The following is a 25,805-nucleotide window of genomic DNA, read 5'->3' as shown; positions in this document are numbered from 1 at the left end:
GTGAGATCACTGGCGTTATAAATATCCCTGTGCCAGCTCCGAGATCAGCTCGGGTGGCCTCTCTCTCTCTCTCCCCCACTCCCTCTCTCTTCCCCGAGGCTATGTCCACCCGGTGCGGCGAGGGGGGCAGCGTCAGAGGCACGCAGCCGCGCGGGGGCTACAGAGCCCAGAAGCAGCCCTACAAGATGCACTTAGGACCCCCGCGGCTGGAAGAATGAGCTTGTCCTTCTTCCTCCTCCTCCTCCTCAGCCACCTGATTCTCAGCGCCTGGGCTCACGGGGAGAAGCGCCTCGCCCCCAAGGGGCAACCCGGACCCGCGGCCACTGTTAGGAACCCAGGAGGTGCCAGCAGCAGCCAGAGCAGCAGTAGCGCGACGTCTTCCTCTTCTTCCCCTGCCTCCTCCTCCCCTGCGGCTCCTCAGGGCAGTCAAGGAAGCGGCGTGGAGCAAAGCAGTTTCCAGTGGAGCCCCTCGGGGCGCCGGACCGGCAGCCTCTACTGCAGAGTGGGCATCGGTTTCCATCTGCAGATTTACCCGGATGGCAAAGTCAATGGTTCTCACGAAGCCAACATGTTAAGTAAGTTGCTTGTTCTATCAAAACCCGTCCTAAACTGGGGATAGAAGGTTAAGGAGGGATAGTTGGTTATATTCTGGGCTACGGGCTCACTTTAGCGATCCCCGACCTTTGGGATCCTCTTGGACCTTGAAATAACCAGGAGGGTTGGGTGGAGATAAGTGTGTATGACGCCAACACACGCACCTCTCTGTGGGCAAGAGGAATGGCGATTCTTGAGGTGTAGATGACCAGGAGCGGGTACACAAAAAAGCTACCTTGTTCCAGTCTGCCCTGGTCCCACTCGAGCCATGTCTGGAGGAAAACAAAATTCCAAATCGCCTTCATTCTCTTCATTTAGTTTCCATTTACCTCCTACTTATGAACGAGGGTAGTATTTTTCATTAGGTATCAAAGTGCATCCTTTTTTTTTTTTTTTTCTTATCTGTGCAGTTTTTTTTTTAGAAGAATCAAACCTTATAACTCCCTCTTCAACTACCACCATAAACCCTAATATTATATATAATATACATCTCTATATATGTACTATATGTATATGTCTATAGTGTAAACATATATGTACATAAGTGTGTATTTTTAATGTCTAGATCTTTTTCAGCTATCTTCTAGAGCAGACTAGACTTCACAGCATGGAAGATGACAGTGATCTGGAAAACTGGGCACATTTAGAGAGGGAGGTACCAGAGACATTTGAGTTATTAACTCCAGACTTGGGTTTAGCAACATTTAGTATTTTGAGACCTTGACAACACCTCACTGAGGAAGTATGTACAGCCTTTATCTTTAGGACAATTAGGGAAAAGTGCTTTATTTTTCAAAAGCTCAGAGGTTCAATTCTATGTATGTATAGGCTTTTAAAAACTCAGTTTAAAATCTGCCTGCTGAGTTTTCTCTAGCCCTCTTTCCCTCCTTTCTCCTCTTTTCCTCCAGCCTATCTGCATTTGTATTTCCAGACTTTGTACCTATGGTTTTTCTCACTATTAGGCAGCTAAGCAGAGAGATGATTTTGTGTTGTGTGCTGGATTGGGGGGGGGGGGCGAAGGAGGAGGGTCCAGTCTCTGGGGAGTTTTTCCTTGGTAGGGTCAGATCGCTCTGTTCTCAGCTGAGTTTAATACACTTTATGGAACCTCAGTCAGGGCCTCTGAGATACCCAGGGACATTGAGATCTGGCCAGAAGATAACGCTGACCCTGGAGAGCTAGCCTGCTAGCTTCCAGGTGTCTCGAACTTACTCCTCGCAAACCAACAACCCCAGGGGCCATTGAACTTTTTCTTGGGAAGCTTGGGAAGCGCGAGGGCGCCAGAGCCTGGCTAACGATCTGGCAGCCGCCTTTGGAGCGAGATTGGAGGTGCGCTGGTTTGTGGGCTTGCGGGCTGGCAAGCTTCCTCCCGAAGGTTGGGGGTGGGGGTGGTGGTTAATGAAAAAGACCTGGTGTTTGCGCTGGAAGGAGAGAGGGTCTGTGCCACCTGCACCTGTCTAGTCTTTTGTGCTTGTGCGGATCCAGCTGGAGGTTTAGCTGGTGGTGAGTTAGTTCTCTGCACAGCTCTGAGACACCTTCCACACACACCCCAATGACCCCCAGGGTTTCCCACAGGCTCCAAATGGGAGTTTCCCCACATTTTAAGGTTCATTTTGCTCTCATCAAGTAGCTCCCCATCTCTGGTGATGAAGGACAAAGTCTTTTAAGGGAATTTTCTGAGACTACGAGCAGGGAGAGTTCTACTGCAGCACTTCCACTTGCCCCTCTCATTTTGTCAAACCCAACTCTGCACTCCAAGAGCCCTGGGTTTATTCCCCATGTCCGATATTCTGTCCTCCTTTCTCTATTTGAAAACTTTTTCTAAGCTGGCCTTGTAGTTTTCCAAGAAATCAGTACCAATACTTCTCTGTTCCCAAGGGATAACCCAAAGTTTGCAGACAACAAGTCTGCAGGGTGGACCCCAAGGGGGTGAAAGAATGTGTCTAGGGCTGGTATTGTTGTGCTAAGAAATCTCTGAACAGTAGCATCACCCCCCACGATATTCACTGTCTTCTTTTGGAAGAAATCCTAAGAGACAAAGAATTTTCAGCTTAGGCCTTGCCAGGGAGAATTTATAGAAAAGTCTAGGAAAGAAAAGAACACATTCAGCTAAAGAAGACATTGACTAATGTGTTATTTCTGAGGTACAGGTTATTTTAAAATCCATGTTCAATGATATCTACAAAGGGACAGAGATGCTTCCTGAACAAGACCTAAAATGTAACTTCCTTAATTTAAATAACCCTTTCCCAGTTCATTTCAAGTCACAACTTTTCACAATTTAGTCTTGGTGTCTTTCACATGGCTTTTGATCATTCACTTATTTACTCATTCATGCACCCAGGAGAGGCTCCTTATCTCACCAAGCTTAATATTTTGCTACTTGTACATTAGTTGAGGGTTTTGTTTGTTTCCCCCTTTTTGTCTCACAGAGGAAAGAAAAACTCAAATCACAGCGATCTCTGTTTTGTGATGCCTAGGGTGTCCTATCTACTTCATATGATTTTTGCTAACATTGATCAATGAAGAACGTGCACATAGGTCATGTTTAGTAGGATGACATGTGATTTGTCAACTTAATGGGTTTCTGCCCATAAGTAGCTATAAAAGAGAAACAGAAGCTTGTAACATTTGGGGGGGAGCACATACTCCTTAAAAAGGAGCACTTGACAGTTTCCTACACATATGTAAACCAAATCATTGGTCACAGACTGTTGGCTAAAGTATATGAGGAAGTGCTTGTCAGTCTCACAAGACAAGAGACACTAATAGTTGGATCAAGGGCCATAGAGGATGTATGGGCTCATTTATTGTTTAAGTCTACTGTCTGTGGGCTAGCAAAGATAAACAGAACTTTCATTTTTTTGCTAACAGTTTGCTACTTCAAGAGAGTGAAAAACTGCCATGAAACTGCATTTAAGCAATTTAAACCCAGCATTTCTGTTGCATTAATTAAATAAAACATTCCCCCACAAATATGATTTGACATAGTTTTTGCAAACTGTCAATATTTTCTAGTTTTGCCAGCAGAAGCAAACTTTGGTTATAGACTTTGGAACATGGTTGTTAATTAGGGTATATCAATTAATGTATATTTAACTTCTTTCATACAATAGTTATCCCAAGTATATAAAAAGGAATCAAGCTCATTTCACATAGACTTTTGTTCTGAGAAAATAGTGGGGAAGCATGGAAAAGACAGGTGATGAATTCCAGCTACTGAAAAGAAACAAAGACTTTGTTTTCATTTATATGCTCTCAGGTTAAGAATACAATGCTTCTGTTAACAAATCTTAGACCACTGAAGAATAAGCAATCAGGAAACTTGCCATTTAGGGGAAATGATAGTTGTATATAATAATGGGTATACAAATCAAAAGTAATTACCTAAAAACTAACATTTACAATGACATATTTTTTGCTGAATAGAAACTCCCAGTTTTAAAAAGATGAATTTACTATCACTTTTGGTGTCTTTTTTTTTTTTTGAGTCAACTTTTGTGTGGTCCTCCAAGCCTAGATAAGTCAGAATCCATATCTACGGTATAGAAAATTGTCACCAATTTTATCAATGAAGACTGATAGTCAGTATAACTCAATATTCAGATTTGATAAGGAAATAGCATATTTGTGTTTTGTGAACACAAATAGAAAAACTCCAGTTTTGAATTATCTCTCTTTGAAGATTTTTAAATGGGCTATTGAAATTATTCAGAATCTCTGCATCTACCTATTTTTCATTTACTAAGAAAAGGAAGCTGTCTATATAATCATATCAATTATTAAAAGACTATCGCATTAAAAATTCTTGCGGGACTTAGTCAACAATCCAGACATATATTTTCTTAATGAAATAAACTTACTTTATAAAGCATTACTGTGCTTCTAAGTAAGTGAATTAAACAGTATGTACCATCTGAGAGACCACACACTCTTGTCTCCTTCAACCTAGATGTTACCCTAAAAATTCCAAGAGAGAGTAATTATTTTTGTTTAGATCGCCCTTTTCATTTGATCCTCTTAAATGTGAACACCCTAAAAAAAAAGAAAAAGAAAAAAAAGGATAGTACATTGTGACAAGCTCTTTAGCATGAATTAATTCACACTGATTTAAGCAGAAGAGATCCACAATAGCAGTAGAGAACATTCATCCTTCCATGTGTGTACATGGTGTGTGTGAAAAAGGAAAAGAGGTGGTGAGGATGTCAAAGAAAATCTAATTCACAAACATTCATGACTGTCTATGATCTGTGGCCTGCTACAATTTTGTTTAGGGATACCATGTTGTCATCTTCACCTTGAGTTATAAATTGACATCAAATTTTTTTATTACTGATTCCTAATGATAGGGAAGCAGGAAATTACTGAAATTGGAAAAAGAAAAAATTTTAGAGAAGTATTTTCTGGAATTTAATGCACATGGGTTTTGAAATGTGTAGAATTCTTAATGAGTTACAGAAAATTGGCATAGTAAAATAAGTAGGTCTGTGATCAACCCTAGGGGGTCGGGAATTCAATTGTGAAGCTTATAGAATCTGTTCCAATATTCTAGAAGCAAAGCCATTGTGAAATTACTGTTGAAATTATTTTGGAAATTATGATTTTAGCAACACTCCCAACCATAACCTAAGTGCCATAATGGCATTAAGATTTAAAAGATCATCCAGAATTGCCTTTGTGAAAAAACAGCTATTTCATTTAATCTCATCTTTTATTTTTTGTTGTATTCTTCATCATTATAAGTAGAATGATTTTTTGAAGGTATTAATTTTAAGATTTCAATTAAATATAGTTTCCTTAAACTGATGAAATTATTTCATTCTCAGGCAACTCATTATTTTTATACTGGAACTTATAAAAAAGACAGTATGCAGTCTGTAAGAATAATACTTTCACATATATCACTTTATCATTCTCTTTAAAATTTATTATAATGTAATTTTTATAGAATGTATGTGCAGAATATAACATTGCTAATTACAAGAGAAACGAGTGAAAATGGATGTTTAAATAAATAGTATATGTTATCAGAACCAATAGTTTACATAAACAAAGGGGCCTTCCAATTTAATCATGTGTATAATGTTCTTTTTTTTTTCTTGTGTATTGTTCTTGTTCTTGCTAGCCAGCAAACACATATATTTAATGATATCTTGGTTCTCTTTGATACCATTATTTTTTTTTCACTAATACACAATAGATTTGCATTATAAAACCAGGTTATTTTCCCCAACCCCGCAGCAAAGTAGATAAATTGGGGAAAGTAATAAATTGGGGAAATAACATAGAACTAAGTCTCTCTTTTTTGGCCAACATCTCATTGCCTCCTTTGTGTCTGTGGTTTCTCACAGATATTTCTCAAGTTCTCCCTGTCACTTTTTTTTAACACACGTTTACACAGTATTCACAGCCACATCCTCCATCTCCCAAATATCTAAAATAATTAATGTTGTTTGCAATGCCATTCTGTAATTTTTCCAGAAACAGACTTTGTGTCAGATGTCTTATTCATGTTATTATAATAATCTAATGACATTCCACTCTATGCAGCATATTTAGCTTTACAAGCATTGTGTCTTTTTTATAAAATGGTAATGCATTTTGATCTTTGAGTATGCATCATCATCAAATAATTTGTATAGCAAAATTTATCTAAATACCACGTTAAAATGAATTTATGAGACAACAGTTTTTAAACAAAAAGATGAAGTTCCCAGCAGTTTTGGGGCTTTTTTCCTATTAATGAAACAGCCACTAATAAATTGGTAGGTGTTGTCTGTTTGTTTGTTTTTCTTTTCTTTTTATTTACCCTGGGTTTAGAATGCATATAGCAAAAGTAAACTTCTTTAGCTACTTTTCCCCTACACACCCCATGCCATGAACTTTTTGATTAGGTATTTTAATGAGATAAAGTTGAATAAATAAACAGCAGTATTTGCTTTAATTATACTTTTTTTTAGCTCACAGTATGCAACATGAGTTTCCAAAAAAGAGATTCACATGTATATTATATGTGTGTGAATCCACAATAGATTGTATCTTTCATAAACTTAATAATTTTGTATATACCTGAGTACTACAGAATGAGGATGTTAGTTTAAGAAAATCTGGTGAATTTCTCTATTCAGAAAGTTCAGTTGAGGATTTATATGCTCAGAATATTATAGAATAAAATGTTGAGATTTCTTTTCCTCCTTTCTTCCGTCCTTGGTCCCTTTCTTCCTAAGAAAGTTCCATTTTTTGCACTAGTGAACATATTACTTTGTCCCTATTTATTTATTTTTGCAATTTGATGTAGGCAATTAAGAAAAAGCATTATGCCTGATTATGTTCATATATTGTATGTGAATTTATGATAAATAAGCAGGAATTCCAATTATGAGTCTATGAGTTTCATCTTCTTAAAATATTCTATGAGCTGTGTTGTGTGATTTTCTAGACCTCATGAATGTAGATTTAAAATTATTTTAGGAGACAAAGGGATACTGACTTGGCAAAAACTAACTATGAAGTATCAGATATAAACAACTATGTAATAAAACACCTCGTTAAATTTTTCCAGAAAAGTCATTCAAAACACAAGATGTCTTAAACCATAATCCATTAAACACTTCCTTGAGCCAATAATCCCAAATTATTTATAATGCTCTCAGTATCTTGTTATGTGTAGTCTTTAAATGAGCTATTCACTAAATGATTGAGTATAGTATATATTGATTTGTAATTTTATAATTATAATTTGAGCAGAGGGATTTCTTTTATGTATGTATTATTCGCAAGACTTTCAATGGTTTATACTTGTCTTGAGTACCTTTTTTGTACTTTAGTGTTTAATGTGGTGTGCTTTCTCTTGTTGTAAGATAATGCATGATAATTATTTTGAAAAACATTTCAAAAAGTCTTTTCAGTTCCTTTAGATCTTGAAAAGATTCTGTCAAACTTGTTTACAAAAGTGACATGATTTGTGAGAAGAATTACTAGTGAAGCAGAGCTGAATTTTTCATTCTTGAAATTTTTAATTTTAGATGAATACTTGATTGCTAGTTTTTATATATATATATACATAATGAATGCTATGGAAAATAATGATGTTAAATAATGTTTTCTTTTTAAAGCCATAATAGTAAGAATGGATATAATCTATGTAGAAGTTTAATTCTTCACGATGATATATAGAGGAGTCTGTGTTTTATTTTGGGATTTCTGTCATCCTAGGTATTTTGGAAATATTTGCTGTGTCTCAGGGGATTGTAGGAATACGAGGAGTTTTCAGCAACAAATTTTTAGCGATGTCAAAAAAAGGAAAACTCCATGCAAGTGTAAGTAGAACCACTTTATATTTGTTAAAGGTGTTATGGAAATTTTACATTTGTAAAATGGAATTAAGTGATTTTCCAAACTAGTAGACAGAAAAGTTTTCCCAGGGAATATGATGGCTCTTCTTCCTTGTAAAAATTATATGTACATTTAACTAAGAAAATTGTGTTTTTGAAAGTAATCATTTAAATATTATGCTTATGTGTAAAGATAAAGTTCACAAAATGTTTGAAGGGTATGTGTATTTGAGCATTCTCAAAGAGTTTGGTATAATTTCTTCTTAAATAGATCTTAAATGAGGAGAAAAAGTTTGGAAATAATACATTACATTTTAAATTTACATTTTATGGGGATAGAATAGATATGTGATTATTTAATTTTTGTAAGTTATGATGTCAAAAATTGGTTCTAAGAAAGTGGACATATTTCCATATTAATAGATATGGCAGGATGAAATAAATAATGAAAAGCTTTAAACCGTCACAGAGAAATTTTATTTGATCCATTTGAAGAATTGTCATCTTGCAATTTTTATTGCATCAAAAGCAATTCTTAAAACTATGAATTCTAATTTTTCACTCAAAATTTCTTCAGGCCACTTATACACTTTTTAATCAATTTGTAAATTATAGATTTCTATAATTCATTCTATATGTTCTCATCATTTGGAAAGCGCCAGGACATTTTAAAGATACTAAAATACATCTACCTTTATCTTCCCACCCACAGATTCTGTTTATTCTACTAGTACGAATGCACAGCACTTACAAGTAATTTGGGTATTTTTCTGAATTACTCTGTCTTATCACATGAGATTTTTAAAATGTCAATTCTTTAATCCCCATTACCTTTAATTTTTACTAAATGAATTGAAGAAATATCACTTTCCCATTTTTCAGAGTATATTGGATGTTCAAGTTTGATGTAGAATTGAAATTTACAATTTATGACTTCTGCTTTACAAACCCTTTAGAAAACAATCGAGTTTCATTTGATTCAGTCTGTGAGACTTTCCATTTTCACTTCTCTTAACACTTAAAGGTAACTTGTAAACACTTCTCAGAAAAAACACTAGAATGCAAGCCATTTCCGTAGTTATTTGACAATTAAATGAGATTATACATATAAAAATTTTGAACAGTATTTGGTACATTGTAAGTGTCAATAAATATTACTTATTATTTTATGATAAAATGACTATAAAAAGTTATTAAAAGCTCAGCTTATTAAGATAAGTAGAAAAACTTGTTAACTGATTTAATCACGTATTGCAAGAATTATAAAAAAGAGTTACTCACTTCATTGTCTGAACTGGTTATTTTATCTTAATAAGTTATATTATTCATAAAATAATTCCTCTGTTGTTATCTATTTATTAATTTATTTTGAAGAACAAAGCTCTGTCTCACCATGGAGATGTGGGGCATCCCATTTTCTTAGAAAACAAATTTGACTTTTGAAATCCAAGTACAGAATAGAAAACAAAGCTCAAACTTATCTGAACAGAATAAATTTTTCCTCAGTTTACTTTGAGATTGTGAAAAATTCAAACATTGTCAAAATCTAAGTGGTATGATAACATGTAGAGAATATGAATAAAATTTCTCTTAATTGTTTCTTTTAGTAGTCTGATTCTTGCCTTACTTAGTAATGCAAAATATAGACTAAATTTGGGCTAGCTTAAGGATAATTACCACAGTAAGGGAAGTTTTACAAATGGATGCCAATTAAAAAGGTCAGCCCCAGAGGTTAGGATATATGATTCCTCTGTCAAATGCAAGTAACAAATTTCCAGAAATTTGACCCAAATGTCTAAGGATGGCTGGCTGAAATAATGCAGATAATGCAAAAACAGCATCTGTTATTCTTTCTCATCTTGGCAGGCTGAAGTTATTTCACGGAATAATGACTTTTAAACAGTATAAAGCAAGTCTTGCTCTTGTCACTCATTGAAGTTCTTTGATATAAAAGTCATTCTGATGACTTTGAGCTGAATTGCAGATAAAAAATTAAGCCCTGTGATTATGTGGATTCTTTCTAAACCAATGGTCCAAGCCTACTTTCTCTTATCTGAACTTTCATTAGCACTTTTTTCTATGGATGGCAACTTAATTAAATTATAATGTAATTTATTTTTTAAAAAGATGAATTTAGGGGCCCTCTCTGGTGGCGCAGCGAGTTAAAGCACTGCACTAGGAAGCTTAGGCCACTTCCGCATGAGTTCGATTCCGCCTGCCCCGGAGGAGTCCACATGGCGTAGCAGACCTCTCCTGACCTGCCCGCTGCTCCCCTCAGCAGTGTACTTCGTCGATCTGTCTGTTCTGCTCCCCATTCTGTCTCTGGTGAATCCTCTCACCCTCCTCATCTCTGGCCTGTACCCCAGTTCCATATGAATAAGTAAATAAATCTTTAAAAAAAAAGTTGAATTTAGAAAGAGTATTAATCCTAGCAATTATCATTTTTATACTCATATTGCTTCTTTCCTGTTTTCAGCTTCTTGTTAAACATGTTTTAAAAAAAAACGGTTCTTGTAACTTTAAACACAAGTATTTGATTTGATTTAATTTTGATTTTCACAAAATTGCATTACCAAAAAAGCTCAAAGTCTCAGGCTTGCCCACTTAATATGAAATCCATGAGTTGCTTTAAGTTAAAAATTATGTATGACATTTATAGAATATTGTTAGAATCATTTGTCTACATGTATATATGTATATCAAATTATCACATTGTACATCTTAACCATAAACAATGTTGTATGGCAATTACACATCAATAAAACTGAAGGGGAAAAAATATACCTTTAGAATTCTATCTCCAAAATAAGTGGGAAGTCTCCATGTAATTCTGGGAAAAGGAATTTTCCCAAGTTAGCACATTAACCAATGATTGAACCAGAAATACATCGTTTTAAATTCTTTCCTTGAAAATTCTAACCTGGAAAGGGATAGATAAACATTAAATTGAAGGAAGATTTTTAACTTCTAAACAATAACATTTATTTCACCCATTTTCCCCTAAGAATTTGTAATCATATTTGTTTACTAATATTTTCATATTACATTTTACATAATGAATACTATGACACATCCGTACAATATTTTGCTTCTCTTTTAGTCCTCTTTTTCTCTTGTTCTCTCTCTCTCTCTTCTTCCAGAGCTCTTGCTTGGATTTTTCCTCCCACTTGCTCCTTTGTCTCCAGAATTTGATATTGCAATCTAGAAAAGAAGGGATTTATCCGCCACTGAACTTATCACAGACCTTGACAAGTAGTAGCTACTCAATGTGCTGAACAATAGCATAGAAAACCCATCTTAAGATGAACTTTTTAAAACGAAAAGCATTCTGTTTTGTTCACTAGTAGCCTTTACTTAGAAAATGCATTTTCATTTGCAAACCAAACAGTCCCCATGGCTTGATTTCTGTGCTGATTTCCTTGTTGGGTTAAGTCAGTCAACTCAGCAAGAAAGGTCTTATTTGAATTTGAACCCTCTCAGTGGGCACACTCCCTGCAGCCCCTGCACTCAGTCTACACCCGCACACCCCTCTCGGTCTCGCTCACCTCTCCTCCTGACCTTCACCCACTTACTTGCAAATAGACTGTGCAGCCATATTCCTCCCACACCAGTTTTTTTTCTTCCCCCCCTCCCCCAGCATTCTTACTCAGGGTGAAGGTGTAAGGTCTTTTCTTTCTCAAAATGTGTTGGGAATCACTGGGAATAAATGCATGTGTAATTGCTTCCCAATAACCCCTAAGCATTAGTCAGAGGCTTTGCTGGGTCCTCTGTTCTCTCTCTCTCCACTCATTACAAGGCCGGGTCTTGTTGGCTGAGTCCTTTTTTCTTTTTGTATCTCTCCGCCTGCCTGTCTGTTCTTACTCCCTCCTCATGCTATTCCTGTTGCCTCACCAGAGTTGTACTCTTTTTTATTTTATTTTATTTTATTTATTTGTTCATACAGAACTGGGGTACAGGCCAGAGGCTCAGGGGCGGTGAGAGGCTTCACCAAAGACAGAGTGGGGAGCAGAACAGGCAGATCGACGAAGTACACTGCTGAGGGGAGCAGCGGGCGGGTCAGGAGAGGTCTGCCACGCCATGTGGTCACCTCCGGGGCAGGCGGGAATCGAACTCATGCGGAAGTGGCTTTCACTTCTCAGTGCTGTGCTTTAACCCGCTGCGCCACCAGGGAGGGCCCAGAGTTGTACTCTTAATAGAAAATCCCATAGAGAGTCTTTCTGGATTGACCTGAGGCAGATCTAGATGTAAGAGTAAAAGTTTGTGAGAGGATTTTTAAGAGAATAGTTTCTCCAAGCACTCATCTCCACCATCCACCACTGACTGCATACATTCAATGCCTTTTTACATAATCTTTACCACTGACTGCATACATTCAATGTCTTTTTACATAATGTCTTTTTACATAATCTTTCTATAGCTTGGTTTTATGAGCTAATAAAGGAGAAGAATTATGAGCAATAATCTGTTGTATTTGGACATTTTAAATGTGAGATCATAGATATAAAGCATTTAGAGTGGTGTCTGGGAATTATTCAGCATTTAATATCAAACAAATTGTTCTGAATTTGCTCTTAGGCAGCTCTTTGAGGACTCTCAATCTCCCCTTATAGTAGACTTTCTGATTTGGACATCGGGCATCTATGACCCCCAAATCCTATTTATCATCAACCTTTATTTTCATTTTGGTCCAAACTTTTCATGCACACCGTAGCCCTATATCTCCCGAGGTCCTCTTTGTGCGTAGATCCTAATATGAAAGCAAAATTCCTAGACTCAATCTCTTAAAGAGACAAGGATTTCCTGTGGACATAATCTTGTAATTCTTTCAGAGCCCAATTGTTTTTCCCCTAACAAATAATAATTCTGGAAAAGGTAATTATGCATTCATCAGTGTTTTCATATTGTTTGCATGAAATCTTGTTGCCTGTTGAGAGAAAATGCTTTCAGTTTATTTTAAAGATCCAGAGAGACGCATGTGGTGGAATTATTTTTGTTTCTCAGGGGTTTAGTGGATCATGTTTGGAAGGAAAGCTAATTGCAGAGTTTACGAAAGAGGCATGGAATGTATGCTTGATCAGCCCTAAGCAAGGACTCGGGCTTCCTTCTTTCCTGGTTTCAGAGGGTGCCAGCTGGCTTGGCCAGGATGAGAGTCTGGACTGGCCTTCCTGCACTAGGGGCAGAGTAAGGAGTGGGCAACCTCTCGACCTGGATATGTTGACTGAAGGGACATGGAGGTTTGAACAATAGTTGCCATCATCATTAAAAAATAACTTACTAAGCACTCCACTCTTTCAGTCAAGGCGATGAACTATGTAAAGGTGGATAAAAACTTCCTTTGTCCTCTAAGAACTCTCAGTTTGCATATTGAAATTGAATGTCTAGTAATTCAGATTCAAACATGGTTCCAAGATTCTACTTTTGCAGTCAATGCCAGTTTTACCTTAATCTTAGCTCTTAAATTCAGACTGTGTGGGTCTTGTAGGTGGATTTTTTAATTGAGGAAACCTGGACATAATGAACTGACTTGTGACCCCAGGACTCCATTTCAGCCTAAAATGAGAGTTAGTGTCACACTTCCCTCATCGTCATTTTTCATCAGTATTTTAACACAAAGCAACTTAAGTGCAGACAAGACTATCTAAAAGCCTAGGAAATGAATTTGATGCATATGGTGTTATGGAAAGAGCTTTAATTTAAGAATTAGAAGATCTGAGATTAAAATCACAAGCTTACTTAGCACTTAATAAATGTGGGGCTTTTGATGAGTCATTTTGTTTACTTCTTTGACCAGAAAATCAGATCCTAGTATCCTAATAGTCAAGGAATTATTATGTGAATGAAATAACATTTACAAATTACCTGATACATATTAGCCCTTAGTATTCCAGCCTTCTTGAGTTATTGAGAGCATCAGGAGAAAATTCCTTTCTTATACCATGTGGTACTCATCTTACCTGCATCGAGAAACATGGGATGCTGGTTAATGAAGCCATTCTAGAATCTCACATCAGACTCACTTAAATACAATTTTGGGGAATGGACTTGAGGAACTTTCATTTTGAATGGGATCCCTGAGTAACTTTAAGTCAGTCCCTCAGTTTGAAAGAGAAGAAATCCTGTGGTTGCTAATTCTTGACCTCAAGTTGGTTTATTAGGAAATAATAAACCACATGTATGTTGCCTTGGTTGTTCAGTATGGAGAGCTGAGATGTAGACCAGAGAGATGACCAGCGTCAAGCAGGTAAGGCAGCCATGTCCCAAAGAGAGCATGGTGTGGAGGCAATTGACCTATATGGGGCTTATAGAGTCTCACTTATTTATTTTTGTCTTTTAAAATATTTATTTTTCACAGTAAACAAGTGCAGTTATGATAGTTTTGCCACCCAAGTGCCCTCCACCCCATCTCCTCTTTCATCTCCTCTTCTCCCTTTTCTTCCCCTCCTCAGTGTCTCAGATCTACAGTCTGCTTCCAGTCATCAGCCTTAACAGTTTGCCTTTGTCTGAACCTTTGTTTGGTTCCTCTAGATTCTAAATAAAAGTAAAATCATCTGGTATTAATCTTTTTCCTTCTGGTTCACTTCTCTTAGATCCCTTCTGGTTAAGTCCATGTTGCTGCAAATGCATGAGTTTTCTTTTTTGATAACTAAATACTTTTCCATTGTGTTTATATGCCACGCCTTGATCCACTCATCTGTTCTGGGACACTTAGGTGGTTTCCATATCTTGGCTATTATAAACAGTGCTGCAGTAAACACAGAGGTGCAGGATTCCTTTCAAATTAGTGGCCCGGTGTCCTTTGGAAAGATTCCTAGGAGTGGAATTGCTGGACCATCAGGTAGGTCCATTTTCAGTCTTTTGAGGAATCCTCACACGGTTTTCCACGGGGCAGCACCAGTATCGTAAGAGTAAAAGGAAGCCACTCTGGGTGCCACTGCCCTGTACTGGTACTTTGCTAGGGAGCAATTGCAACAGAGTCAAACTTTCATCCTTCATCCTCCACTACAGCTGGGTGTCTTTGTTCAGGGAACATCCTACATAACTATACATAACATCATGGTCCTACAGCACCTGGCTCAGAAGCTCCATTGGCTCCTGCCAATGGGTGTGGGAACGTTTAAAGGATAGAGGAGACCATAGAAAGGGATGTGCATAACAAGGAAACTGCTTAGAGGGCACGATTTGGTCTTTAACTATTTTTATTATGGTAGATAATAACATCTTAATTACTTACATTTGGCTGATCACTTCTTGACTTTATAGTTTCAAGAGACTGAGGCAAATGAAAGAAAACAAAGTGAAATAAAGAATTCAGCTTATATCAATACCTCACAAATGTCATGGTTTACCTTGATGTAACCCAGTTCCCTCCTGTCTCTATACCTTCCCATAGACGACATTTGGTTCTCTAGTTGTGTTCTCTAGTTGCACATAAAAATTGCTACTTGTTTGCATGTCCTCAACTCATTCGCTGTAAGATTCTCAAACATCATAGACATGACATTTACAAAGAAATGAAACTGTATTAAGAGGTTTGAAAAGGTTTTTAGAAAATGTAATTAAGAAAGAATTTTATTTGGTTTAATTGACCATCAGATATCAGCTAGGCTGAATTACTCGTTTCTGGAACATCCCAGCTAATCAGCTTTACTTTCTTTGAACTAAATTTGACCTTTCTTCTAATGTCCACTGTGTGTCCTCGCTATGTGAAGATATTTGTATATCCAAGGGTAAGTTTCCTTCTATCCCCAAAGTTCTGTTAACCCCTCCTCTGAATGATTTTGTATATTGTAACAAAAATCGTTTAGCTTTTGCTGCTTTGTCGATTAAGACTAGTCAATTAGCTGATTTAAACATTTCATTTTAATTTTGTCAGTATCGCTTGTTGAACGTAACTTCTTTTTACACTAGCAACACTCAGGAGAAAATCGAGTAAAACATAAGTTATTTAAGTCATTAAAGAACATTAGCAGGAGTGTGTCTATATATTTTTTTCATAGTAAAAGTGGTAACTGCCAGGCATGTGGTGTGAAGTCAGTAAACATGTTGAGCAGATTCATGAAAAAATGAGTTTGAAAGAGAAGGGTCTTTTACAGGGTAATGATTGATTTTACTATAGTTGCCAATGGTAGAAAGGCAATGAGGTAATAAGGGTTCTGGTTTCATTTGTTTATTTGAAATTTGATTCACTTTCTGCTTCACAATTTAACTATAGAAAAAAAAAACTATCACCTTTATTTTTTCTAGGGAAATAATACAGTTTATTATTTTTAAAGTATAAATTTGCTACAGACCTTCTGGTAATTAAAGGAAGCCTGGAAAATTTACTATACAAAATTGTGTGAAGACAAATTATATATGTTTAAGTATCTTTAACTAAAATCTATGTTGCTTAGTGACTCTCTCCTGTGAAGATGCTTCACTCTTGCTATTAAGGGTAAAGACACACTGCTTAGGGTCGCCATATGGTCTGAACAAGACCAGGAGTATTGTCAGGATTCATAGATTCTTCTTGGAGAAAATATATCAACTGATGAAATGTCTGTTTCAAATGGTTCTGTTCCATCATAGATGGAAAAAATTTTTGGCCAAAACATTTACTTACAAGTCAATTGAGAAAGTCAAAATACTCTGACTGTCTGACTGCCTTTACTGAATCCCTTTAATCTAGAATTTGGGAAAACCTAGGGATTAAAATAGTATGTGGGTCCTCAGAATTTTGGAAATTTCTACCCTGTTAGAGAAAGCTGGAGGCTGTACATTCATGTCCTTCAAAGATATATCTTAAGAATTAACTTAGAAAATGAATCTTAATGAGAACACAGGAAGATTTTAGATGGAATAACTTTAGGGGCTGGATTCATGGGGGTTATTTGTACAAAGACTCTAAAAAGAAATTTCTATAGCTTTAATACATTGTGGTGTGTGTGTGTGTGTGTGTGTGCGTGTCTGTCAGTCACATGAATAGAAAAAAGGGCATTCTCCCCTTATTTCCTTTGACACTATAAGGGAATAAAAGGTTAAACAATCCAGTACACTTAAAAAACCTAATTGTCAAAATTGAATAAGACAATTACTGATATGTTTATTTTAGGAAAATGGATTTTTGCAAAACAGGGGTAGAAAGTCGGGTCAAAGTAGTACACATTATACATTACAAATGCTTTTCAAATACATTTTAAGAAAAAAATTGAGCCAAAATTAGCATCTTCTATTCTTTTTAATATTCCCTCATACCTTTCTAAAATGCCTATCCTATTATGTAGCAAAAAGGACATTCTAGATGGCTATAGCTTTTATTTAAAATAAAACTGCAGGATTATCTAATTAAATGGGAGAGCATTTAAGTCCTGTTAAGAATTAAGCAGTTGAGACACATCTACATTTTTACTTACTCAGAAGTTTGTTTGTTTTTTACTAGAAAATAGGAACAATGAACCTATGCTCTTCAAAAATGATGTTTGCATGGCATCTTTGACATAGATGTAGGTTAGTAGTTTACCCTGGGATGAAAGGCATGCCATGGCATGGGATTTTTAAAATGTCTGCTACCAACATGCTGGAAAAAAATAAGGGAAACATCAGACTTGTGGACATTCTAAATATATAGCTTCCTATCTCCTCAAAACAGTTTTATTCATTGCATGACACTTGAATATAAATAACCTGAGTCAATTGTCCTGTGTAGGTAAATGTGCTGTTGGGAGTACTCTGAAATTGTCCCCCACTCTTATCAGTACTTTGCATAAATCTGAAATTCCATGTGGCTATTAACAATAGGTCTATGTAGATTGCCTTGCTGTATAACCTTTCAGATTATAGTATCATGATGTGGTATTACAGACACATGGTTGGTGTTGTTAGAAAAATAGTAAAGGAAAAAGGAGCTTTTATTTTAATGTAAAATCTCTTGTTCTTATATGTAGAATCTCTTGTTCTTATATAGGAAGTATAATACATACATACATACTTACATATTTACATATATACATGCATACATACATACATATAATTTTCATATATAGACATCAAACAGTTGGTATTCCCAAACCCAGAAATTCTACCCAAATGATAGTCCTGGAAATTGTGAAGCCTAGTCATTTGGTACAGATAGAATAGAAATTCTGATTCATTGGTGGTTATCCTTTTGTGTTTGACGGCATCCACAGAGCCCTTCTCTACAAAAGTATTTTGATTCTCACCATAGCTTTTTGGAGTAAGGATTGTAGAAAGGAGCCCAAGCCTAAGGCTTCAACCACAGATTGGTATTTGATTGCACATCTGTCTGACCGCCTATCTATGCTCTTCCTCTAAGCCACATTCCTTCAGTTTCCTCTATCTGACAAACTCAGGTTCTTGTGGTTGGCACTGGCCTAGCTATCAGCCCCACCCCTTGTTGCTCCTCCTGTGCATCCGAAGTCACCCTGGGTTCTTAAGAGTCCTGCACCTGTGAACACTGTTCCTTATCTCTGAAAATCCTTTCTCACATCATTTGCTTAACTCTAGTTCTATTTGAAAACTGAGCTTGAATGTCACTTTTCCTAGGGAAACTTTCCTACCTTCTTCTCTGCTACCTTCTAATTCTTGGTCCTCTTCCTTCATGCTCTCATTGTGCCTCTGAAGAAGTCTGTCATTAAGTCCATCTTTCTAACTACTCTGTGATGGATAGCTACTTGTCTGTCTTTTCCATTATTCTGTGAGCATTTCAAGGACAGACAGTGTGTGTGTGTTTGCACCCATGTGTATGAAAGGATGAAAAAGAGACTCTCTCTTTGCTAGAGATCCCCAAAAGTATTTGTTTTTTCTTCTTGGCATCAAATTCACTCTTTGTATCACTGTAGGAAGATATATTTTTTTTCCTGAAGAACTCTTAACATATGCAATATTAATAGGGCCATATGCTACTGCTCTCTCAGCACCATGAATCACACTGATAACACTGAAAAACATATTCTTGTTTCAAAGGAATATGACCCCACTTCTCCAAACATGAATTCATGTTTTACCAGACAGTTGTTTCTTAGTAATGAAGTTCTATTTATTTTCTTCATAGCTTAGGAGGGGAAAAAAATCTTATGTTACAACGGTTAGGGCATTTTAAAAACAGTAACAGTTTGTAAATATATTGAGTTCTTGTTATCTTTTGTTATAGATGTTGATTATTATTTTACAAAGTACATAGTAAAAAAAATAATTACGAAGTAGGAATATAGCAATAAAAAGAGTAGATTTCAAGTAACTTTAAAAGAAGCAACTATGTCTATAAAAGAGACTGGAGGGGAACAGGGTCAGTGGAATTCTTGTTTGTTTTATAATAGTCCAAGAGTTTATTTTATTACATGTTTAAAATATTATTACAACTTAAGTTTCTTCTTTTTTTCTCCCCCAGGCCAAATTTACAGATGACTGCAAGTTCAGGGAACGATTTCAGGAAAACAGCTATAATACCTATGCCTCAGCAATACACAGAACTGAAAAAACTGGACGTGAGTGGTATGTAGCCCTGAACAAAAGAGGGAAAGCGAAAAGAGGCTGCAGCCCCAGGGTCAAACCCCAGCACATCTCTACCCATTTTCTGCCAAGATTCAAACAGTCGGAGCAACCAGAACTGTCTTTCACAGTTACCATTCCGGAGAAGAAAAAACCACCTAACCCTATCAAGCCAAAGGTTCCCCTCTCCGCACCTCGGAAAAGTCCCAACACAGTGAAATACAGACTCAAGTTTCGTTTTGGATAATGTTCACCCTGACACGTGCAAAAAAACCATACTTTCCCCCTCAGGAGTCATAGGTGTCTTTAGAGAGCTGAAGAAAACATTTTGTACGTTGCTTCAGCTCTGCTACACTGTATGGGAAGTCAGGTCATTTGTTTCAGTTTGCCTGAAACAAAAAAATGCTTTCTGACAGAAACTGAACTGGAATTCTTTGCATCACCATAGGGAGCGCACTGCTTCACTTCACGAAGACATAAAGCCTTTCGCGTTATGCTTAGCGCAGGCTAGCACTGTATTTTCCGAAAGTTCAATAGCGCGCGGACTATGCATTTTTCTGACTTTTGCAGATCAACCTGGAAGAACATACACGATACATTTTTATTTTTGGTTTGCAAAGAATATTTTGGTGCAGATAACTATTTTATTAACTTTTGTTTTTTTAAAAAGTACCTCTGCATTGAGCATATTTTCTTACTTTTATTATTTTAATTAATACGACAGCCATTTTAATGCAGTTTATGAATTATAAATGTATTTAGAGCCTGTTTGTAACGTGGATTTCTTTTTCATTTTTCTTACTCATGGCACTTTTCATTTTTATTATTTTTTTAAACCATACCTCAGATAATGTAAGTTTCAGTCTACATCTTAAAATGTTTAAACCTTCTTTAGTAATACCAAAGGCTCAGCTTGGATTTGTGTGTACATGGTGTGTGTGTGTGTGTGTGTGTGTGTGTGTGTAAATTCATGACATGTGAAATCCTACCTTTTGGTGGCTGGCCTATATTGGGTTCAAAGTAAGGAGAAAATATAAGCACTTTTAAAATGGAATTAAAAGTTGGAGATAAGGGAAAAGGTTAGGGGTTTAATTAAAACAAAATTTGCAGCATTTACTAAGATCTAATTTTGCCTTTACCTCACTTCTGCTTTTATGTACCCCCACCCACATTCTTAAACAGCTGGATGAATACCTTTTATTTTATCAAGCATTTGCTATGAAAATGGAGTGTTTAAAAACACCTCTCTGTGAACCTCTGCTATCTACACTGTGTAGATATATGGTAAGCCACTTACTTAGTGGAAAAACACGGAGACCTGAAGGAGATGAATTGTGTAAAGTAATGCATACCAAGTCCCATTGTCAAAAATATTCTTACTAAACAACTAATACCCTTTGATTTTCCTAGTCTACAGGTAGCCATTCCTATGACTATATCTTTTCTGTGTAAGGAAGTGTTTTTATTCATCTATTTAAAAAAAAATGGTGATGAAATAAGGGAAATTTAATTAGGGAATTTTATGATTGAAAATGACACTTCATTCTCAACCCAATATTGAATGATGGACAGAAATCACAGAAAATTTAAGAATTTACATAAATTACTTTCCTGGTTAGTCATGTTTTATAGAGTACTACTGATCATAAAGATGAACGTTTCTCTTTAGAAGTATGGCAATGAAAAGGTATAACTAATGTTGAAAAAGGAGTATGACTTTCATAGGGAGAGCAAAAGAGTTCACAGAAATTTTGTGGTTTGTATTTAAGTGTGTTTCCTTCCTTTAAAGAATACTGCTAAACATTTTTTTTTCCTAAACCAAATAGGATTTGTTTAGTACAACAAATACAAAGTCAAATCTAATCAAAATTGAACTGGTTACCATTAAAACAAGTTCCGTTTTAATTTCTGTTTTAATGGGGAAAAACCCTATATTCATCTATTACATACAACATACATATACATAAATCCATTCATCAACTAAAACCATGCATATATTCTAACATAGCATTTTATTATAAAACCAATAATTTGATTAAACTGAGTGCATTTAATACACAATTTTTTTTTTATAAAAGAGCAATTGAAATGTGACAAGTTAATCTGTTAAAATCTCTTGAGTTAAATGAAACAATGATTTTACCAAGATGTGTAACTGGAATTACCTTATCTACACATTACACAGTCCTCCAGTTTACTCTAACATATTGAGAATTGTACACTGCATATCAAATTCTTAGTACAAATGGAAAATTAAAGGTGTAAAACAATAGAATAGTAGAGATGTGTTCCTAAATGGACAAGAAAAAGATATTAATGATGATTAACTACAAACTAAATTAATGCATAGATTATATTAGGCTAGTGCTTCTACTATTTTGTGTTGATAGCTTATCTTGTACTCTTACTTGGATTGGATTAGCATATGAAGGTTAAAGTAGGATACTAATAATAGACTATGCAAGTCAGGACTCATTAATTTCAAAATTTAAAGGCAAGGTAAAATAAAAAAAATCTTTAAATTATACTTATCTTTAGTTTACTGGCCATACAAAATTACATTTAATTAATGCTCACTGAGGCATGAAGTTACCTAAATTAATTAATTGAATAGCTCATGTACAGAAAACAGGTATACATATAACTCCTTACTAATAACTCTAACTTTCTCAGGAGGTTTTGCTTATGTAGGTTCTGATGATTTTTAAGTACTTAGATCCATATAACATCGAATAAGATTGTTTAATTGTGTTCGTCTAAATGCAAAGAATTTTACTTTAAATTAGGTTCCTAAATTGCCCAGATGATTGACAAACTGATATTCAGTTTTATTATATTGTTTAATTAATTTAAGATATTCTTTAATTAGGACATCTGCAGGAGTAAAAAGTTTTCTAACAAGATGTATCACAATAGTTTTTATTTCACAAACTTTACCATTACTTCCTTTTAAAGAAAGTAACTTGAAAGTGTGAATGTATATTAATTTCCTTAGTTGTTTCAGTTGAGTAGTCGTGATCCCAAATTTCAAAAGGGTGACAAGGATAAAGGATGTGGTAAAAGTGACTTCTAAAGCTATTCCAAAAAGTTACATTGTCTGAGATGCTTTTATGTCTTGCAGCTGAAAATAAAATTTTATAAATCTGGTAGATAAATAATCTATAAAATTGATCTTGAAATAGAAAATGATAATTTTATTATACTAACAATTTTTACTCTTCTGAAGGAGAGAGGAGTTAAGCCATGACTTCGAACTATTTCAGTAATGAAGTAAAATTACTGAACTAATGAAAAGCTTGAATTCTGGTATAATTTTTACAACTGCAGAAAATTGCAAGTATGGCTAATCTTTTTAAATAAAAAAGAGTATTACAGACATTACTGCCATGAGAAGAAATCTAGTATTATGATTTGCTTCATTGCTACATTTAAACTGTGATCACGTAAAATCTATTTTAAATCAATAATCTTTCTAAAATTTTTAAAAGAAAAGTTTAAATAAATGAACAAGGCTCACTTGTTTTTATTCTGATAATTCAATTGTATCAGCCAATTTTTAAAATAAGATTTTCATATAGTTAAGATTTTTGTAAGTATTATATGAGAAAGAAATTACCTTCTTGAGCTTACTCCATCTTGCTCTCTGCCCTGTTTGAAAATCTTGAGTTAGAGAAGAAAGGAAAACCCAGCTTTTACCAAGTGAGTGCTGGCATTTTTACACCTAAGATAATATAAAATATTTAAACAATATCAAACAACTGAACTAGAAAACACCCATCAGTAAGTAAGCAATTTTATGTAAAAAAGAAGTGCTAGCTTTGAAATCAAGAGGACTTGCATACTTTTAAATCTTATTTTCCTTTGTGTTGACTGCACAATTCAGTTATAAGTCACTTTCATGTCACCCTCCATTGTGTCATCTCTACTGTTACTTTTACGTTAATTGTCATCAATGAATATATAAGTCTTAAAGGTCCTAAAAAAAAGGGATGGTTCCTCCTGAAACAGAACTAACAATCTATGTTCAGATAAAACTGAAAAACCCCATGAATATAATTATCAATAAAGAAATAACCATAGATTTTTTTTAAAGGCCTTGTCTTAGAGTAAACAGAAAATAAACCTGAGAATGGATCTATATTTATAAAATATGATCAATTCTGTACTTAGAACTTTATGAAGAACTTTGCAATTTTGAATGAATCTGGAGGGGAATGGTAAGAGTAGTATTGTTGATAATAAAAAAATTCTAAGGCCTTAATTAAATATGTAATTTTCGAACATCTCTTTTTGAATGAAATTCTACTTTCCTTATGAAGTTTTCTAGAAATTCATAGAGAAATATGAGTAATTTCTTCTTGTTACCACTCTCCAAATAAGTATAACCCCCAACCTAACTTTCCCATCATCATTCCCTTACTTCCTCAATAATCACCTACGTAACTTTCTGAGATCTTGTTTTCCACAGTGCATTCAGCTAATGAAACATTTTTTTTGTTGTTGTTCCCTATTTGTTCAATATGATCTTCATGGACTTTAACATCACTATGCTCTTACATTTTCTCAAGAGAGAATATATCTGATTTTATTATACCTGATCCAACTTAAGTTCAGGCTAATATCAAACATAAGAAGTGCTCGTTTAGCTGATAGCAATTTTTAATATTGTATCTTTCTGACCTAAAATATATATAAAAGTCATTGGACATTCAACTTATTTACAGCATTTGGTATATAATTCTATTTATAGGTCCCTACCATGCATACATTAAGTGTTCAGAAAAGGTTATAGAATGGTCATAGGTGCTAAATAAGGTTTATTTGATGAAGCTGATGATGGTTAAGAGGCTTTCACATGAGATATGAATTGGCTGTAGGAGAGTAAAAACATGGGCTATTTCTTACTGTACTTCTATTTCTCAAACACAAATCCCACGTCCAAACTAAAATATATCAGACACTTTATGCTGCATTTAAGGGTCAATAAATTTGTCATCTTTTGAAACTTAAGTTTCACTGGCAATGACCAAGGTAGTTTTCTATGTAAATCCTAATAATTTAGTCTAGTGTAGGTCAAACAAGAGGTCCAGTGGGATGTCAGTAGGTGTTAGTGGGAGAGTGAAGATATTTCTTTTCATTAATTTGTTTCTACATGCGTTTCTTTCCCCTTTCCTCAGATAAGCTCTCTCAGAGAAGACTGAGTTTTTCTCTATCCTTCCAAGAGATTAGTGAAGACATAATCACATGGCAACAGGTCCAGTTCCAATGTGTTTCTCATTAAATTCTCTGTTGTTCCTGCTGCGGGGAACTAGAAAATCTATCAGATTCCCATACAGGGAGGTGAATTTCTGCTGAGGAGGCAACATGATGTCTTTCACTCTCTAGAGGGCAATTATGGCTCTGCTTCTTCAGCAGAGCTGCATCTGACCAAAGGCCTCTCTTTGTAAGATAGTTGCATCCCATAACCCATTCCCACACTTAGACACAGGTTACATAGATTCATATTTTAAAAATGTCACTAGTTACCCTACAGTTTCTTCATTAAAGGGCCCTGAGGGTAAGTGTAACTATTTTGAAAATATTAAACGTGCAAGAAGAATATAAAAACTTCCCTAGCAGTCACTACCCTGAAGGAACATGTGACAGAATGAATTTTAGATTTTTGGAAATTTCTAAATTTTTAAAAACAATAAACAATATAAAAGCTGTCCTTGTGTGCAGCTTTAACATAAGGATGTGTTACAAATGGCTCAAAACATGTTTTCTGTGTCAGTCATGAAAGAATAATAGTCATTGCCTTGCTAGTATAAATCTCTGAGGCGAGGCCTGCAGTTCTTATAAATTATGATGGGGAGGAAAATCATGCCCATTAGTGTTGCCACATTTGTTGTATCACTGGTGATAAAATTGGGTCAGCTCAGAGAAGTAGTTTGTGTTTGTCTTAGAAGTCACGCTGCCTCAGATTCTCACCCTTTTTTGTGTGGAAGGCAAGAGACCAAGTAAGAGAAGGATACACATGTGCCAGCTTGCCAGGCAGAGCACAGGCCACAGGACCTTGCTCATCACGTGAGTTAAACATTTAATGATGCAAAATCAACTGGATCTTGCCAACTCCCGAGTTTAAGGACATGTATTCAAACTAAAAGAATAATGATTTCTTTGTCATAAATAATTTATTGCAGAAATTTCTAATAAAAATATTCAATGTTCATTTAACCCCTCAATGTATTGAATTGCGTGATACACAAAGTTCCTGTTTGGGGGGAAACTTAGATTCTTGCTTATGTTGTCAGTGACAGTGAATCATGTCATTTGATTAGTTTATCTAATTCTTAGTCAGTTAAACATGACCCATTCTTGCCAAAAGGATTTAATTTAGGATTCTTTTTTTAA

At 35.4% G+C, this 25,805-nt stretch overlaps 1 protein-coding gene across 1 annotated transcript; it reads left to right on the top strand.

Annotated features, from left to right (window-relative positions):
• Positions 1–20,305, top strand: FGF5 (fibroblast growth factor 5). The gene is made up of 3 exons (XM_004681186.2): positions 1–575; positions 7,807–7,910; positions 19,312–20,305. Exons 1-3 carry the CDS (start codon positions 215–217, stop codon positions 19,657–19,659), a joined length of 813 nt encoding a protein of 270 aa, XP_004681243.1. The 5' UTR covers positions 1–214; the 3' UTR covers positions 19,660–20,305.
• The last annotated feature ends 5,500 nt before the right edge of the window (positions 20,306–25,805 follow it).

The sequence above is a fragment of the Condylura cristata genome, unplaced genomic scaffold, assembly GCF_000260355.1.
Source record: "Condylura cristata isolate star-nosed mole 26May11 unplaced genomic scaffold, ConCri1.0 scaffold00012, whole genome shotgun sequence".
NCBI lineage: Eukaryota > Metazoa > Chordata > Mammalia > Eulipotyphla > Talpidae > Condylura > Condylura cristata.
This window is presented reverse-complemented; position numbering and strand designations above follow the sequence as displayed.